This window comes from Takifugu rubripes, chromosome 1, assembly GCF_901000725.2.
Source record: "Takifugu rubripes chromosome 1, fTakRub1.2, whole genome shotgun sequence".
Classification (NCBI taxonomy): domain Eukaryota; kingdom Metazoa; phylum Chordata; class Actinopteri; order Tetraodontiformes; family Tetraodontidae; genus Takifugu; species Takifugu rubripes.
This window is the reverse complement of record NC_042285.1, coordinates 9898207-9916381: the sequence shown is the minus strand read 5'-3', so window position 1 is coordinate 9916381 and position 18175 is coordinate 9898207. Positions and strand designations below refer to the sequence as shown.

General features: G+C 43.2%; 3 protein-coding genes across 7 annotated transcripts; 2 read left to right on the top strand and 1 right to left on the bottom strand.

The window, feature by feature from the left end:
• Positions 1 to 907: 907 nt before the first annotated feature.
• Positions 908 to 6348, top strand: rangap1b (Ran GTPase activating protein 1b). Of its 2 annotated transcripts, none has more exons than XM_003961359.3 (16): positions 908 to 1069; positions 1340 to 1458; positions 1559 to 1686; positions 1947 to 2006; positions 2456 to 2635; positions 2720 to 2854; positions 3091 to 3249; positions 3330 to 3443; positions 3527 to 3626; positions 3722 to 3806; positions 3899 to 4076; positions 4144 to 4227; positions 4308 to 4410; positions 4535 to 4623; positions 5223 to 5344; positions 5423 to 6348. In XM_003961359.3, the coding sequence occupies exons 2-16, from the start codon at positions 1347 to 1349 to the stop codon at positions 5505 to 5507; spliced, it is 1734 nt and encodes a 577-aa protein (XP_003961408.3). In that variant the 5' UTR covers positions 908 to 1069; positions 1340 to 1346; the 3' UTR covers positions 5508 to 6348. The 2 variants fall into 2 exon arrangements, with proteins under 2 accessions (XP_003961408.3, XP_011603240.2); XM_011604938.2 differs by having other exon boundaries at positions 985 to 1004.
• Positions 6349 to 6411: 63 nt separating this feature from the next.
• chadlb (chondroadherin-like b) lies at positions 6412 to 11811 on the top strand. Of its 2 annotated transcripts, none has more exons than XM_003961524.3 (11): positions 6412 to 6641; positions 7819 to 7998; positions 8095 to 8289; positions 8412 to 8567; positions 8658 to 8803; positions 9027 to 9308; positions 9396 to 9615; positions 9811 to 10084; positions 10238 to 10650; positions 10958 to 11124; positions 11516 to 11811. In XM_003961524.3, the coding sequence occupies exons 2-11, from the start codon at positions 7819 to 7821 to the stop codon at positions 11799 to 11801; spliced, it is 2319 nt and encodes a 772-aa protein (XP_003961573.1). In that variant the 5' UTR covers positions 6412 to 6641; the 3' UTR covers positions 11802 to 11811. The 2 variants fall into 2 exon arrangements, with proteins under 2 accessions (XP_003961573.1, XP_029699203.1); XM_029843343.1 differs by lacking the exon at positions 6412 to 6641 and adding an exon at positions 7095 to 7305.
• On the bottom strand, positions 11441 to 18059 carry l3mbtl2 (L3MBTL histone methyl-lysine binding protein 2). Of its 3 annotated transcripts, none has more exons than XM_011604944.2 (18): positions 17910 to 18059; positions 17074 to 17492; positions 16887 to 16959; positions 16597 to 16730; positions 15894 to 15969; positions 15735 to 15814; positions 15530 to 15647; positions 15178 to 15312; positions 14925 to 15013; positions 14593 to 14839; positions 14357 to 14427; positions 14174 to 14278; positions 13803 to 13950; positions 13583 to 13665; positions 13248 to 13482; positions 12967 to 13038; positions 12717 to 12881; positions 11441 to 12634 (listed from the first exon to the last, which is right to left on the bottom strand). In XM_011604944.2, the coding sequence occupies exons 2-18, from the start codon at positions 17407 to 17409 to the stop codon at positions 12303 to 12305; spliced, it is 2499 nt and encodes an 832-aa protein (XP_011603246.2). In that variant the 5' UTR covers positions 17410 to 17492; positions 17910 to 18059; the 3' UTR covers positions 11441 to 12302. The 3 variants fall into 3 exon arrangements, with proteins under 3 accessions (XP_011603246.2, XP_029699196.1, XP_011603250.2); XM_029843336.1 differs by having other exon boundaries at positions 14701 to 14839; positions 17775 to 18016; XM_011604948.2 differs by having other exon boundaries at positions 17775 to 18015.
• Positions 18060 to 18175: the final 116 nt, after the last annotated feature.

Genomic DNA, 18175 nt, shown 5'->3' with positions numbered 1-18175 from the left:
TGATTTGCACTGTCAGGGACATTAAAACGATATTGGTTCCAATGTGAGGGTGTTGAGGTACTTGGTAAACAGAACAACATCTAGTTAAAACAGCAGATGGCGGTAGAGCGTTTGTATATTCGTTTCAGTAAAATGAAAATAGAGGAGGAAGAAGAGAGGAGCGCAATGATGTCACGTGGTTAAGTGTCAGCGTTTACGCCTACGATTTACTGCGCATGCGTTAAACCTTGGCTATATGCATCGTTAATTATTCAACAAGAGCTGTGTAAACACGTATTCTAAAACGTGTTAATATGCTAACCTGCGCATATCACATCGTCGTTCGATAGCTTTTAAATAGAACTTCATTTAGGACTCTTATCGAGGGCAAGATTGTACAATATTCAGAGTTGTGTAAAATACACTTTCTGTATGACATCGTGTCTTATTTTAAACAGTCATTTCTTCAATAAATTATACAGTTATGCAGAATCGTATTTACCAAGTTTCAAAATATTGATTATGACCTTAATGTGACGTGTTTTTTGTAATATATAACCGTAATTTAAAATTTCTTTTGGTCTTTTGAAAAAACACAAATCCTGGAAAGACGGCTCTTTTTACCAGCACTTGTCTTTCTTAGACTACCCTAAATTATCGATGTTTTATAGCTGACTTTTATGACTCCAATAAACACGACAAATAAATCCTTATAATTTTACCTTTTGCCAAATGTCACAATTACAAACGTAAATTTCCAAGCCAAAAAGCCGTCGTTTCCAAGCCGTCTTTATATCAATTTAAACATTATGTCACCGTTGTGGTGCATATAAAAGAATGTGTGCGATGTTTAATGTATTTAATTGAAATGGAATTTTAGTAAGGTTTATTTCTTATGTTCCTTTGATTTCAAAGTGTAACGTTTTATATCGACTTGCGATGTCTGTCGCACATGCGCAGTAGTGACATGGTTACGTTTCCGGGTTATCAGGCACTTGACAAGCAACCGGCCGGCGCCGTTCAGGGTTGGTGTGTGTACACCACGATTTGCGACAGTCTCTAACACGTTCTCTCGAAATTATTCTCTGTGGTAAGTTGCTGTTTAAGAGAGATTATTGAAAATTGGCATTTCTTGATAAAGACGATCGCTTCTCTCTCTCCTGCGCTAACAGGTTATACTGATATACCTCCATAGCTATCGCCGGTAAAGCTAACTAGCTAACGTGACAATAAATTTTATTGATTGGAAATGTTGTTGATGTTGGAAAGAGTTGCTTTTTCTCTGTTTACTGAATTGTGATCGTGGGCATTTCTCACATGAAATAATAGCTACTTTATATTCTCCTTATTGGCTCTCCAGAGTCACGATGGCTTCCGACGACATCGCTCAGTTGGCGGATACTCTTGCCAAAACTCATGTTGGAGATGAAGAATTGACCATTAAAGGTCTTGGATTGAAGCTGGATGACGCAGCATCAGGTCCGACGATGATACTCTTGGACAGGCCTGTGTCTTGGACATGTTCCTGGACAGATCTGAGCAGTCTCAGCATCTTACTGCTTGTTCTTTGTCCTTCTAGTGGAGGAGCTGGTCCGTGAGATCGAGCAGCACCAATCCCTGAGAGCTTTGTGTCTGGAGGGGAACACCATGGGAGTGGATGCTGCCTGGGCCATTGCAAAAGCTCTGGAGAGCAAAGACATGCTCCAGGTACTGATCGGTTTATTATTCTTCACTCACAGTTCAACCCTCCCAGGCAGCAGTAAAATTGTCAAACGTTGACTGGTTGGGCACCACTGACCTAGGGAATTGCTGTACATGTTTGTTTTTTCATTTTTGGTTTCTTTCCGAAGTATTTTTGGAAATATTAGTTTCATTATTGCGATTAAAGTCATGAGGCCTACCAAAAGTGTCAGCACTGTTGACCAATAAGAAACGAGCCAAAACATTTTTGCTATCTTATCTTTCAGCGGTGCTACTGGAGTGACATGTTTACTGGAAGGTTGCGCTCTGAAATCCCAACAGCCCTGGTAAAGATTGTCACCTACTGATTATGTTGTTTCCAAAATGATACAGTAATTCATCATAAGATGCTTCATACGTTGTACCGGTTTGACCAAAATTCCAGGATGCTTTGTAAATTCTTGGTCACAGCAGAACATAAGGATTAGCCACCCTTACTAAATGTTCTGTACAATCATTAAAGTATTGTATATATAATTTTCTCAACAAATTATGGCTAGTTCTGGGATTTTGGCATCATGTAATTGGACTAAACTGAGATATTTCTTAAAAGGATGCCATCCAGATGTGTATTTTACCTTCCCTGGTTCAAATTTAAAGAAAATGTTTGGAAAGAGGTTCATCAGAGAGATTAATATATACTTATTTTTCCTATTTTCTTATGACTGTCCTCAGATCTGTGTTCACAGCTGTCTGGTTCTGTTGATTTTACATGCTTTATCTTTGCTGTCATCAGAGGTGTCTGGGCGATGCGCTGATGTGTGCAGGAGTCCGGCTGACTGAACTGGACCTGAGTGACAATGCCTTCGGTCCAGATGGTGTGAAGGGAATCGAACGACTGCTGAAGAGCCCCAGCTGCCACACCTTGAGGGAGCTGAAGCTCAATAACTGTGGCATGGGAGTTGGCGGAGGGAAGGTAATCAGGGAAGTTTTCTGTAAGTTTTTACCACAGTTTTTACCACAGCACATTTTAAATGAGAACCACTGTTTGGTTTGGTAGATTCTGGCCGAAGCTCTGATCGAGTGCCATAGACGGTCAACAGAGGTCGGAGCTCCATTCCGGCTGAGAGTGTTTGTTGCAGGAAGGAACCGTCTGGAAAATGAAGGAGCCCGCGCTCTCGCCAAGGCCTTTCAGGTACAAATCTCTAATCCAACTTTGCTTTGTGCCCTGTGACAGACTTTGAAATCATTCTTTTGCATGTATTTTTGAATAAAGTATTTTCAGATGTGTCATCTGAAGAACTGTTATTTATTATCAAAAGATCTAAAAAGCACTGTCTCTATCCTGTCAGTTTAGTGTCTTTTCACAATTCAAACTCGGTTTTTAGTGGCTTGCCAAGTAGATGCTTAGAATCCTGTGTTGCATGTTAGCTCATAGGCAGCCTGGAAGAAGTCCACATGCCCCAGAACGGTATCAACCATGCAGGCGTGGTGGCGTTGGCTTCAGCTATGCGACACAATCGTGAGCTCCGTGTCCTAAACTTCAATGACAACACTTTTACCAAAAAGGGAACGCTGGCTATGGCAAAGGTAAATTCTGTTAATGCAATTCCCAGAAGGGAGCATAAATGTGGATTGGCGTACTCATGCATTCTCTGCTGTCTGCGCAGGCTCTGACACACCTGAGGAGCCTGCAGGTGGTCAACTTTGGCGACTGCCTGGTTCGCTCTGAGGGAGCCATCGCCCTCGCAGCAGTGATCAGAGAAGGAGTTCCTGTCCTCAAGGTCAGTTAACAAGAACGACTTTAGATGGTGGTTCTGCGTTTTCTCTGTCAACAGGCTGATGATGCTTTTGTTTCTTTTCTCAGGAGCTCAATCTTTCATATGGCGAGATCACAGAAGCAGCAGCTCTTGTGGTGGCCCGTGCTGTCATGGACAAACCTCAGATGGAGAGATTGGATTTGAATGGTATGTCCACCTTGTGATGCAATCTATATGGGGGAAATGTGTTTTCCTGTAATATCCAGCACGTATTTAAAGACATTTAAATGCCCCTTCTTCAGGCAACTGTCTGGGAGAGGACGGCTGTGAAGCTTTGAGGGAAGTGATGGAGGAAATGGACAAAGCAGACATGCTGGGATCACTCAGGTAATATGATATCTTTGTGGTGCAGGACATTGTCCACCCCACATTGTTCATGATATAAGGGCTGCACTTTGAAACTGTGGACCTTTTTACAGTGAAGATGAAGGAGAACCTGATGATGAGGACAACGAGGATGAGAACGAAGTTTGTGAAAACAGTGATGAAGATGATGGTGATGATGAAGTGAATCAGTGTAACGACTACAATGGTGGTGTTATCGTGGGGGAAACTGGACTAATAGGAGAAGACAGTCCTGAAAGACTCCGGAGCCCAGTAAGTTAACACCACATTATTGGTTTTATTGTGGCTAATGTGACTGCAACATTCTGTCCTCCATCAGGCAAAGATCCTGGCTTTTATCAGCAGCCCCTCTCAAGAAAAGCTCCTTCAGCTGGGGGAGATGAGGACACAGCTGCAGCACCAGGTAAGAGAAGAATTTCCTGGAGGATTATTTTGCTATGCAGACATTTTTACTGATCAGATAATCCCTCTTGTTTTAACCAGGTGGATCCATCAGACCCCCACAAGGCAGCTGATGTGCTTTTAAAAATTGCTTCCTTGTATAACGAGGATTCAGAGACCAAAACTGCTGTTTTTGAGATTGTCGGTAAGTGTAAATACTTAGTCATTCGTTTTCTCAACAGATAAGAACATACTCATATTTTTCCAAAACCTTTTTTTTAAATGAGTCCCTTCACTTAATTGTTCCATATCCCTGTTTCCTGTCACAGACTCTTTGCTGATGAAGCTCCTGTCTTCTTCATGCTTCCATTCATACTGCTTCCTCTCAACACTGCTGGTCATGATGGGATTCCTAAAGGTAGAGCTCTATTACCAACAGTGGTCCCAACGGCTTGGGACTGAACACTTTGTCCATTCAACACATCTATTTTAGAGTCTGTTGGCCTGGCAGTTTAAATATAAAGGCGGGTGACAGCGTTTGCATCTTTTGATCATTATTGATATTAGGTTTTGCCTTGGAGAATTCTAACATTGGTGTTGATTCATTTTAATAGTTGTAGCTTGTGTGATTCGGCTATCATTTCCATGGTAGTGGAAACACTTTCTGGCACCACCATTGTGTTTATAATTGAATTTCCATTATTGTCGTTACTGCTGTCACAAGAACATTGCTAACAGGATGGCTACTGCTAGCTCCCTGATTACTATTTTAAAGCAAAAGCAACTAGAAAAAATTTAAAATTAGTACCTGAAAACAAATCATAAACTTCATTGTAAAGATTACATTTGAATAGAAATAATGACAGTTTTGATCCCTCTCAAGAAACTTAGATGAGTTTTTAAGATGATGGTGCTCTTATGTTTTGCCAGAACAATACAGATGTTTTTTGGGGGTTTTTTTGTGTTACCTTCCACAGAGACACGGTGGTGTTGATAAATCATTTTGTCTCATTCCAGGGAGAGGAGAAGACCACCAAGGTTTCACTAGTGCCAGGTCAGCTGCTGTGTTTAGAACATGCCGTCCAGCAGAAGTATTTTGAACCACACCATGCAGCACTTCTTCAAACCTTCATGTCTAAGTAGGGTCACCATTTAGCCGGACCTTTTTTTTTGTCTTTTCAGCCCGAAAGATAATTGTAATCTTTGGGAATTTTCAGGAACACAGATGCTCTGAAATCGTGCAGTGGTGCAGGAGAGAGACTGAGCTCAGCTCTGAAGAAGAAGTGCGATAAGGAACAATGATGATGGACCGCTGAGTATCGATTTGGGACGATGCACTCAAACACAAAACTGATAACCACTTAACCTGTTTTCCCTCACTCGAATATTTTAAGGATGTGTTGACTTGTGACCCAAAATATCTTAATCTTTTATTTTTCTACTTAAGATTGCTACCTATATATTTTTTATAGAAAGACATATTACTAAAAAAAATACAGAAGTAAATAAATGAACACCCTGAATGTTGGCATAGTTCTGGCATAGTTTAGCATTTAGTCGCATGCAAAAATACATCTAGTTGATACTTGAATTTGCAAATATCTTGAGGGTTATGCTGTAATCGCAGTGTTATGGTTACTCCTCTTTGTCTACTCCAGAAGTTTTCCTGGTGTCTTCAGCGTCCAGTTGGCCTCAGTGTTGCCAGCAGGAGGAAATAAAGAGGTTGACCTTCGTTCACATGTAACGCTCTTGCTGATAGAATTGGCATTGCAGCACAAAAGGGAATCGGATTATTTTACATGATACTTTCATAAGAAAAACAGAATCAACATTCCAGTGGCTGTTAAGTCCCACCAGGACACAAACACATGTGTACACACCAGCCTGAATGTCTGCGTGAGCATGGGCCCGCAGCCACAGAGTAGGAGACACGGTCATCCCTTCAAGGTGCTGTGTCTTTTTCTGAGTGAAGAATTGCCTGTCTCATTCTCTTTCATTTCACTTTTCACAACTTACCTCGCAGTCGTCTGTTGGTGATATGGGAATCTTGTTGGCATTTTAAGACTTGTGACTTTAAATCTAGACTGTTTTTCTCTGTGTGCCTGATATTTGTACTCCTGTCAAATATAATTCATCAACAGCCTGACCGTGTTTATGTGTGTTTATTGACTAAAAGTTATTGCTGCATTAGAAACTAGCTGGGATAAAACTTGAGAACTGTACGTGAATATTTATAGACTTCTACATTGGTGCATTTTGCTTCTTTTCTTTCCCCCCAAAGAAGTTGACAAATACGACCAAGGCTCAGAAATGTGTGTGCGCGTCCACGCGTGTGTGCTAGTATGAAAGGTTTGTTATGGTTGGGGAAGAGCAGCAACAGGAGCAGAGACCGTGCGGCATTCAGCAGCCAGTAAACGAGGACGCCACGACACCAAGGTGAGTGCGTGTAAAACTCATTCCTATGATACCTTTGAGAGAAGAAAATCTATGCGATGAAGATAAACAAGTGTTCTCACTGGAGTAGTTGCTATGGTGATGAATACGACGCTGAAAAACCTATTTGCGCTCTGTGCGCAAATTGGTTTTTGCCACTTTTACGCGTCATGTTTTGTTTTTAAAAAAATAGGGAAATATTTCACAGTGTAAGAATTAACATTGTACATAAACTCTTGACGTTAAAATCGAGGATTGTGCCTATTTATCCACCACAAGAATTATTTTTTATTAATAGTTTTCCGCACGCCCAAAACATTGTTAAAATCATTAACTCAGCGAACCTTTTTACGCAAATACCCTAGCGCAGGATATAAAAGAGGAATCGCTTTTAGGGGCGATTAAGCACCAGGTTTTTCACCGTCCGTTGAAGAGACGTTTTTAAGGGGGAAACGCGTATTGGCACCACATCGGCAAAGAGACACTGTGCGCCTTTGTGCGTGATGGCGCTGCAGCTCCTCTGCGGTCGTGGCTGTTGATCCCGGAGGGAGGCGGACCAACCTTCGGTGTGAGGGAAATTCCTCCGTCTCTAGTTTCTCGTCCCCTCTTGTCTCAGGGGATCTCAGATGCAAACTGCCGACGAAATGCGCGCAATGATCCGAACATGGTGAATTTCAACGTTTCCTAGATTTCCCACCGTTTTCACATGTCAGTCATCCCCAGCGCAGTGCGTTGCAGCAGCTCCGACAACATTTTGGAGGCATGGCACCATCAATGTCAACATTTCTGGTTCCGTATTTCAGAGTGCGGGGCTGTGGAAATTTTCGTGTCCATTCCTGCGGATCAAGACTCTTGATCCCACAACGGATTGTGGTTTTAGGGCATTCCAGTGAAGACTGGAGCAGGCCAGGCTGACAAAAATGACCTTAATCCAATAAATCACACAATAATAAGAGTGTGTCATACGGTTTTATCTACAGATTAAGTTGAATTTTTTCTCATCCTAATACAGGCAAACTTCTGAGGTGACAACTGTGGTGCCATCAACACAACATTCACTTATGGAAAACACCTGCACATCTACTTTAATTGTTTTATCTTTCAGCTCAGCTCTGTCAAACCGTTTTCAGATGGCAGAATCTAATCTACCTGTGTGTCTATCAAATGCTGTTGTTCTTAGATGCACCCTGAGAAGCAGCTCTGTCCCAACACCCTCTGGGCCCTGCTGCTCGGCCTCCTCCTCAACATCCCTGCTACACATCCAGCAAAATGTCCACAGCAGTGTATCTGTGACCAGATCCAGCTCAACGTGGCCTGCGTCAGGAAGAACCTGACCCAGGTTCCTCCTGATGTCGACGAGGTCTGGCGTTCGATATCCGATGCTTGGCGTCCCTGTCCCCATAATGGCACAGCTTCCCTTCCTGGTTCGCAATAAATGCTCTTGTTCTGTTCGTAGATCACTGTGAAGTTAGATCTCAGAGGCAATGACATCCAGGAGCTGCCCACGGGGGCTTTCAGACACACCCCTTACCTGACTCACCTGTCCATGCAGCGCTGTAACATCCGTCATGTGAAGGAAGGGGCTTTTCGTGGCCTCGGGCGTCTGGTTTTCCTCAACCTAGCTAACAACAACATTGAGATTCTCTACCAGGTCATAATGCACCTGATGTCCAGTATTCAGCACTTTTTTTTTTGGCAGGACCCAAACTTCTATTTCATTTCTACAAATGTAAAGAATGTTCCAGTGCCTTTCTTTGCATTTCTTGTATCTAGGAGTCTTTTGATGGGCTCTCCTCGCTGAAGCAGCTTCTGATCGACCACAACCGTGTCGAAGAGATCCAGCCTGGAGCTTTCTCCCAGCTCGGCTTCCTCAACCTGCTGTCAATCACGCACAATCAGCTCGTCTACATCCCCAATCTGGCCTTTCAGGTTGGGTTGAAAAAGACCGTCTGACCTTTACTCCTGTTGTTGAAACACCTCTTGAAGCCACTTAAAACCTGACACTTCTTGTCCTCACAGGGCCTGCAGAACATCAAATGGCTCCGGCTTAGTCACAATTCTCTGAACTATCTCGACATTGAAGCCTTTGCTGGTCTCTTTACTCTCACCCGTCTCAGTCTGGACCACAATGAACTGCAGTTCTTCCCCACAGAGACCATGACCAGGCAAGCAGTCTTTAGGTCTTGTCCTCTGAGCTCAGATGCTCTGAGGTAGCCAAAAAAGATTGCCGGTGTTGAGAGCTCCATAAATTGAGGTGCTTGAGCTGTAGAGAGAGAGGGAAAAGGCTCCTCTCCCTTCTTTTGAGTAGCATATGGACTACACCCCCATTCTGATCTGTATGGACATTCACTCTCATCCTACTTATCTCTTTTCGCTCTCAACATCCAGACTGCCTGAGGTGACCCGTCTTGATCTGGGCTACAACCCAATGACTTATCTTGGGGAGGAGTCGGTGTCCATGGCTAAACTCACCCATCTTTTCCTGGACCACATGTCCCTGCAGGAATTATCCAACACCGCTGTCTCCAGATGTCCCAGCCTTGTTCACCTTGATATTAGCTATAACCAGTTGCGTGTCATCCAGCCTTTTTCTGAAGGTTCACCCAAGCTGGCGCGCCTTAACCTGGCTGGAAACCCCATTTCCTGTAACTGCTACCTGCGGCCCCTCAGGTACAGGGGACTAAAAACCAAGTTCTGGTCAATATTTCAGGAGAAATTCAATTCACATCTTCTCGTTTCTATGGTTCATCACTACAGGGAATGGTCGATTCGTTACAAAGTGAAGCTGATGGGGACATGTGGAGGGCCTGCCCACATGTTGGGGGAGAACCTGGCAGCCATTTACCCCGCTGAACTGCGTTGTCAGAGCCAGGAGGCCATGTTGAAGGCAGAGCTGGAGGAGGCATCCAGGATTGTGCCGCCACCAACAGAAGAGCCAGAGAACAAAATAAAATGTCCTGTCAACTGTGTCTGTGAGGTCAGTAAATGATGCAAGTGATACAGTACTGTACATATAAAATAACCCATGCTTTGGCATCATTCACCAATAATCACACCCAATGATTTTGGAAGCATATGCTAAAGGATGAAGACTTTAATTTGGGATGAATAGAGGACATGAATAAAAGCCATTAAAGATGTAATAAAACTGCAGCATTTTGCTCACCTTCAGGTGGTGACGCAACACTCCTCGTGTGAGAACCGAGGCCACACCAAAATCCCTCGCGGCTTCTCTCCCGACACGCGCCTGCTTGACCTGCGTGGCAACCAATTCCACTACATCCCCAGCAACAGCTTCCCTGGTGTCGCTCAGGTGGTGTCGCTCCATCTGCAGCGCAGCAAGATCGTGGAGGTGGAGGAAGGAGCCTTCAGTGGAATGAAGGGACTCATCTACCTGTACCTGTCGGAGAATGACCTTACCTCTCTCAGTCCTGATGCCTTCAAGGGTTGGCTTAATTCAACATTAGAGGAACTAGCTCGATATGTTTAACCTACTAGATTACTCTTTAGTGTCACAAGTACTTTTACTTCAATCATTTTGATATTGTTATTAGCCATGAGTGAGTTAACAATGCATGAAAAACATCTTCTAATTTCAGGCCTCCCCGCGCTGACGTACCTCCACTTGGAGAAGAATCGCTTCACCACATTTCCCAAAGGTGCCTTCAAACTGGTGCCCAGCCTTCTGGCTCTTCACCTGGAGAACAATGCCATCACCAGGCTGGAACCTGACACACTAGCTGGAGCAGAAGGCCTCCGATCTCTCTACCTCACAGGAAACGCCATTAGTAATGTGTCACCCAGGGCTTTGGATCGGGCCGGAGATCTCGACACGCTCCACCTGGGAGGAAACAAGCTGAAGGAGGTGCCCACGGAGGCCATGAGTAAACTGGGGAACCTCAGAGACCTGAGGCTGTCTGGAAATTCAATTCGCTGGATTGGTCCCAATGCTTTCCAGCCTCTGGGGAGGTCACTGAAGGAGCTCTATCTGGACAACATGGCACTGGAGAAGGTGAGCTGCAGCCAGGAATTTCTGCAAATCCATTTAGTATAGAATGAATAATGTACTTCAAATCAAGTCTGACCTATTTGCATGCTGTGCTTATATATATGTATATAACTTTTGTAAAGGCTTTTACATTAGAATTAATTATTTGACAGTTTAAAGTGTGACAAAATATGTTAATAGATGCGTGTGTGTGGGTGTGTACACTAAATATTACTAGATTACAGAGAATAATTAGAAACAATTTATTTAAAAAAAATCGTCTTTTACAAGATTATATAATTAGTGTATGGACTTATTCTGAATCCTCCAGATGTCCCAGAACTCCCTGGCCGGCCTGGGTCCAGGGTTAAGGAGCCTTTTTCTAGAAGGTAACCGACTGGAGGAGGTACCCGATTTCCACCCTCTCACATCTCTAGAGGTCATCAACCTGGCTGACAACCCTCTGATGTGTGACTGCCCCCTGCTGCCGCTGCGCCTGTAAGGCCTTTATGACGGGTTTATGATCTTCAGCAATCCGCAAATAATATCATCTGTATAATATAATGGAGCATTAAGAGCTCCATAGAGGTCACAAACATCAGGAAACACCAGGAAATGTAGCTAATAGATTGTAATATTTTCAGCTGATCAGAAATCAAATATAAAGACAACATGTTTTATATCATATAATAACATCAGCAGTGTTTCAGGATAAGACATTTATATAAATGCTAATGTGGATCCTCTTTAGAATCATGAGCTTCTCTGTTGACCAACATCCAGAAATCCCAGCAAAAAATGCAAAGATTCAAGATTTGCTGGTTTCTCAACTTCCTGTTTATTACATCCAAATACATCAAATCTCACTTGCTTTTTTCTCTTTATGTAGGTGGATTGAGAAAGTTAACCTGAAAGTGAGAGCCACCTGCGCCAATCCACCTGAGATCAAGGGGCGCAAAATTAAAGATGTCCACGTCTTCCGAGCGTGTCCCGGGGGTGAGACCCTCCCCACGGCTCCCGCCGTCACACCCCCAAAACTAGCAAAGGCGCCAAAGGCAAACAAACCCAAACCGATGTACCTCAGCGCCCATCACATGAAAATGCTCAAAGCTAAATCGAAACCTCGCCGAAGTTCACCAGCCGACAGGAAAAGCAAGAGACGGGTTGTTGCCTAAACATCGACAAGACGACATGACGGCTTTCAGATGTTGAATCACGCTCAGAAACTACCCTCTGCTGCCTTTAGAACTGGTGTGAAGCTCTTTTTATCCATCAACATAGCACTTCCTTTTAAATCAGGGTAATCCCCCCCCCAAAAAAAATCACTTTATTTTGAGCCAGTGAAACTGGACCTCTTTACTTTTATTGTAGATCGCACACATTGTTAGATTATCAACCCCTAAGACACGACTGGATATGTTAGCATTTGAAGGCTAATGTCAATAGCAAAACAGTTCCAACCTCTGGCTTGTTATTTTTAACCACTACACCATTGCAAGACAAATGAAGGGAACATTTCAGCTCACTGAAACTTTCAGTTTTCAGCAAGTTGCATTAAAAGGCTGGAGATTAAACATGAAAAAATAAAGCATATACCACAACAAAACAAATGCTTGAAACATGTGATGTTGACATTTAAGTCAAGAAATCAGCCAAAAGAGTCTTGAAAGTCAAATTCACTTCTCAGCCTTCCGCTCTGTGACGTCCTCCCTGCTGCAGTCATCTCCACTGCTCTGGTCCATGTTGTCACTCCTCTCTGCACAACTCTTTTCCCCACTAATATTCTGCTCCACACACCCAACCTCTGGACTTGTTTCTGCTGCTTCTTCCCTCTGCACTCTCTCCTCCTGCGCTGCCTTTTGCTTTGCCACCCATCTTGGATCTTTTTGAGTTGGCTCCCCTTCCTCCTCCTGTTTGACTGAGACGAGGGGAGCGGTTCTGGGGCTCTCTGGAGGATGGATGGGCGTCTCCATCTCCATCTCCTCCACTTTCACCTGCACTGCACATACTACAAAAAGTCAAAAGAAGAAATCAGTCCAAGCTCCCCACAAAGACAAAAAAAAGTGTAGAGCAGGAGTGTATCTACATACTCTCCTGCTCCTGTGGCTCCATCTTGGGCTCAACGAGAGGCACATTGGGATCATGGCCGAGGTCTTCCAGCTCTTTAGGATGGCTCGAGTCAGTGACCTCAGGGTTCCAGCCAGTGTTTTGTTTAGCGCCTTCCAGAGACAGCCTCTTTTTTGCATTCCTCTTCCCTATTGGACACCAAACCAGTGAAATGAGAGGAAAATCACAGTTTCCATGAAAGAGCACTATAAGGAAAACCTAGTCAAAACGTACTCCTTTTTCCAGAATTTAAAGGCTTGCATTTCTGCTTCTGTGAAGCCTGGATTTCACCTGGCTGGAGCTCAACTGGAATCAGATAAAATACACTCATTTATTGACAGTCCTACTTAAACAACAAACATAACAGACTGTTAAAATATCCCAAAGACAAAAATGGCTGAAAGCCCAAAGATGTCTCCTGCTCTAACACATAAAGTGAAGAGGGGTTTGAGTGCCGGACGTTATCAATGACAAGTACAGTGTTGGAAAAGATGGCCCATTGAGGGCATATTTACTAGATTCAGGAGGCGGTTGAAGCTGATAGCCCATGATCTCGCACCAGCCGACGGGGTAAATGTCTGGAGAGTCGTGGTCCACCCACTGATCGAACTCATCCTCCCAACCGTCAAAGTGGATGAGCAGCAGGCGGCCCACACATCGCTTCACCGTGGCTACGCACACAAGGCGGGGCTCCATCAGGTCTACCGCCTCCAGCTTCATGTTGGGGGAAAAGCCGTAGCCTGGGTAGTCCTGACATGCAGAACACATTTGAATTCAGTATTGACAGGATTTTGAGTTGCAAGCAGTTAAAATAATTGTTAAAAACTAAAATGGAAGCTTCCTGTCTTACAGTGTTGAAGAGCCTTGCTGGCGCTGCCTTCGCCTTGGTCTCATTTAGGTATTCCTCCCACTTGAAGGTGTGAGAATCATAACCTGTCAGGACAGAGAAACACCAATCGGCTGTCAATGAGACTATGAAGCTCGACTTAATTTTATTAGCTTTGTGGAATTAACCTCCCTTCAGAAATAAATTAACTACAGACTGCGTAAAGAAGCTTGTTCCCTTTTACCATTTGGTACTGTGAGAGGAATGTTGTTCTTTTTACAGAAGTTTATGGGAAGAATGGAATGAGATGACGCGTGGTAACAGAACCAGTCAGAGTTGCTGTCCGATGTGGATCCGTCAATAGCCACCATCAGGTAGCCATCTAACAACACCTGAGTCGGGGAGCACAGGCAATTGTAAGAAAAAAGGTTAGAAAGCAAATTTATGAATTTGTAACACACAGAATCTTATTGATAACACACACAAAAGAGTTTGGTGACATAAATTTTGAAAAGTAACTGCTGTAATGCTATCTAGAAACTAAACTATTATATCACCATTCCGAACATCCACTCAGTCACATGAAGAGTAAAAGATGAGGTGGTATCATCCCACCTTTTGAACAGTAGCTACACAGATGCTTCCCAGGTTCAGAGGGTCAATAGCTTCCAGCTTCATTCCTTTCTCAAAGAAGCCACCGTTCATGTAAACAAACCTGGGCTGAGGAACACATTACACATCAAGATCTGCTCTAAATCAGACAAAATTAAAATTCTCATATGATATTTTACTTAATACCTTTTTAAACAGCAAGGATGTGCTGTTAGCGTTGCCCTTGACGATATTGCTTGCAGCTTCTGCATTCTTTACTTTAATAAACAAAAATGTTACGGATCAAACAGAGAACACTATAAACTACAAATGTCAACTTATCAGCAGTACAGATTACAGATGATGTATAATGAACTCTTTGTTACTGTTTTTTTGCTGTGTGCGTTGAGGCCAAAGCACAGAAAATGCAACTCCAGACCTACCAGGACCTTTAATGGCATGGCCAACTCTGAAAGACCAGCCCACTGGATGCACCAAGGGACTCCAAATGTGACACCAAAAATCTGAGGTGGCGTTGTCAGGGGCCTCACTTTGGTCTGCGTACATCAGCTGCAGACGACCACCAACTACCGACATGACGCTGGCCCCTCTTGTCCGACTCACGTGCTTAGGGTCCACGACCTCCACACGCATGCCGACTTTGACAGACGGCTTCATGCTTTCAGTCAACTGGGAGGAGCACGGGAAAATGTTTGCTTGAGAAAATGGAAGAACTCATTATCTTCTCAAAGGCAAAAAGATAGTCTGACTTTACCTTTATGTAGAAGTCAACAGGTAGAGTGTTGGCCCCCACCAGCTTTGACATCAGATATTCTTTCCAGTCTGGGATGTTCTGCTTTACGTCTGTTTGTACACAGTTAACCAGATCAGACTTTGGTCATTGGTCAGGCTTTGGTCTGGGCAACATTTGTACACATGAATTTCATACTTGATCTCAGATTTCCACTGTGCTAATTGCTTCTAATAGCTTCATTTCCCATTCGCGACCTTAGATTCTGAACTCTCACCTTGCGGTGGCACTAACAGTTTGCTCGTCATAGCACACCATCCAATCGGGTTTACTTCTCCTGAAACGAGGCTGCACCAAAAGTCGTGGCTGCTGTCATGCTCGAAACCCTCATATCGCATAAGAGCTTTGTATCCTAGATACAAAAGGTGTTAAATCAACAGTGGTTCCATCTGAGAGAAGACATGTTGAATTCCTTTACCCAAATCTACATTAATACAACACTGTTGTCATCATCGTATCGGGTGTTGTGAAAACTCAAAACGCAATTCAGGACAATGGCAAAAGATCCCATTTGTATCATTCTCGTGGTAGTCATGTATCAGCGTGCTCGTACAAAAGCACAGACGCACCTGCGATCTGGATGACAGTGGCAATCCAGTATACTTTACTAGGCAGGACTGCATTTGTGTTCAGGACCTCCACCTTCATCCCTACAGTAATGTCATCCCAATGCTCACACATGGGGACCTGCAGACATGTTGATACAGATCACGAGTGAAACATATCAGCTTATACATGAGTGCAACTTGTTATTTCTTCAGACTGGGTGCTCACGTGTCTAAAGCAGGTTACTGATGCAGCCACGGATGTTTCCTTCTCCAGGTAAGTTCCCCAGTCGAAACCTGGAATGTTTCCTATGATCAGGAAAGAGAGGAGACATGCATTTGACAAGTTTGTGTATAATTCAGTTGTTGTTGTTTTTTTAACCCTTACCTTCTGGTGCAGCTGGGGGCGGGGGGGCTTTGTTCACTTTGTTTAGCACCTTTGCTTTTTTGGATGGGGGCCTTCCCTGTATTGGAAGAAAGAAAAAAGGGGCATTTACATTTGAAGTGTTTTTGGATATTTTCTGTAGCCGAAAATACAGTTTCTTTGATGATATAGAGGAGAATGTTTTTATCTATGTTCAAAGCCAAGGGAATCTTTTTCAAGCTCTCAGTCTAACAAAGTCTCTGCCATTTGGTGTCAAAACAGCTGTCCATGCAGGATTAATAGCCATTTTGGAAAGGCGAGCATATAATAGCACCACCCTTTAATCGACCAAGGGAACATAAATCAGTCTACTTCAATTTTGGAACCATTTAATGCTTTGGATGAATTTCCTCAACAGAATTTTGGCACCTGGGATCTTTTACCTTCAGGATGATGTGATTAAATCTCTGTATCAAAGACTATACACGCAGCTTAATGTCAGAGGCGTTGAGAAGTCTCAGTCTTAACTACACCAGAGTCAGGTGATGCATGTCACAGAATTGATTTTTAGTCTTTTCAACAGCATCATATGCTGCCTTTCTACTCTACTGTATATACTGTGCTTTTCCCCTGCGAATAGCAGGTTCAGATGTGGTCATTTATGAACCGAATAACCTGAATAATATTTCCTGAACCCATTAACGAGCTCTTTGTCCATTGTTCTCACCTGCAAACGTGCCAGAATGGAGAACCTCTTGGAGTTTGATGAATAGGAACGTGAACAGGACATGCTGCAAAAACGCTTGGTCTTGGAAAAAAAGGTATCCACACTCCCAGAGTAGCCACACATCTCACACACCACTGCACAAGGTAAAGAAATAGGCCTTTCAGATGAATACATTTAAATTGAAGCTTTGGGGCCGAGTCCCTGATATTACTTATTATTTATTATAGAATGCCTTCCTTTAAACTTCAACTCAAGACCATAATATTTTGTCCCCATCTTTAGCCTATTACCTGGTCGTAGGTCTTCGTCTAATAAACCACTAGAAGCATCAGGTTTTGCAGGTGCTACTTCATTATATTCTGCCTGTAATGATAAATCCCATGCATTTGAATAACACATGAATACGATTGTTATTTTAGGTCATATACATGCTTGAAAAATAACTTCAACATAACTCTTCCAGTCTTTCAAACTTACTGTACTTTCTCTGTCTTCACGAGTGCTCTGCTGTTGGACAGCAGGCAGACAACCTCTACACCCCACTCCATAGCAGTGTGTACAGTGTGGACGGACAAACACTGTAGGAACAGCTCCTGGCTTCAGTTTGGGTGAAGAATGTTTGGGCTCAAAGTACTCCCTGCCAAAATGCTCACTGCACAGGTAAGAGTTTGGGGTGGCGACCCAGTCATTGCGGGTACGTTGCACCTGCTTCTCCCATTTGCGAAATTCCAAAGGGTCCTTAGGGAATTTAAATAGTGTCACATCATCTTCTGCTGTTTTGCCACATCCGTAGGCCACACATGGGTGAGGCATCCTGTGCTGAATTATCACAACCTGAGTGTCCAGTGGGGTCTACAACAATTCATGTCTTCTGCAGTTCAGATGTTTTGTATAATCTGCAAATGACAACCATAGGATTTGTTATGACTAATACACAGTTGTCTATCTATGCCATAAACACATTCTCAGTTGTACCATTTAGACATGTGACACATATTTCAGGGAAACACAAAAGGCACTAAAGTAGAAAAGATGAGAAATGATTTTAAATGTTTTTGACGAACTGTATACTATATTACAGATATAGTTACCAAATAAAGCGCCTAAAAATAATTTAGATGTATCCAGATGTTCAGATCAGGATTACGACACCTGAAATGATGAATTTCCTGAATTACCTGAAGTTGTTACCTCGTTGTTATCCATAGTTTTAACGCTTATCGCTTGTGGTGAAAGGGACATGCTTCTGGACATGCAAGCTTACACTAAAACTAAATTTCTCCTGTTGCTCAAGGAACGCTTTGTGTTGTTACCTTTAGAGTCCCCTCGCTGAAGCCTCTACTGATCCTATACATTGTTTTTCACAACTACACGAGCACTGGTCCGTCCTGGTGGTTGAATACCAACACAATTGGGCACTCTATTTTGACGTCACTGTGAAAAGCATGATGGGACTTGATGTTCTGTAGAGCAACAAAACAACTGTCTCCATACGCACATCATTTATATATACAATTTTACAAACAGTGACAGCATACAGAAAGTGCATAAAAACAACAGAAATAGCAATAGCGATAAA

Coding starts and splice junctions, on each gene's coding strand:
- l3mbtl2 (XM_011604944.2), bottom strand. CDS start 17,409: ATGCCTCACCCATGTGTGGCCTACGGATGTGGCAAAACAGCAGAAGAT. Junction 16,960..17,073: donor GTGAAGACAGAGAAAGTACA/GTAAGTTTGAAA, acceptor TTATCATTACAG/GCAGAATATAATGAAGTAGC. Junction 13,951..14,173: donor GTGTAGCTACTGTTCAAAAG/GTGGGATGATAC, acceptor TCCCCGACTCAG/GTGTTGTTAGATGGCTACCT.
- rangap1b (XM_003961359.3), top strand. CDS start 1,347: ATGGCTTCCGACGACATCGCTCAGTTGGCGGATACTCTTGCCAAAACT. Junction 3,250..3,329: donor GAACGCTGGCTATGGCAAAG/GTAAATTCTGTT, acceptor CTGTCTGCGCAG/GCTCTGACACACCTGAGGAG. Junction 4,077..4,143: donor CTGAAAGACTCCGGAGCCCA/GTAAGTTAACAC, acceptor GTCCTCCATCAG/GCAAAGATCCTGGCTTTTAT.
- chadlb (XM_029843343.1), top strand. Junction 10,085..10,237: donor CAGTCCTGATGCCTTCAAGG/GTTGGCTTAATT, acceptor TTCTAATTTCAG/GCCTCCCCGCGCTGACGTAC. Junction 10,651..10,957: donor ACAACATGGCACTGGAGAAG/GTGAGCTGCAGC, acceptor TGAATCCTCCAG/ATGTCCCAGAACTCCCTGGC.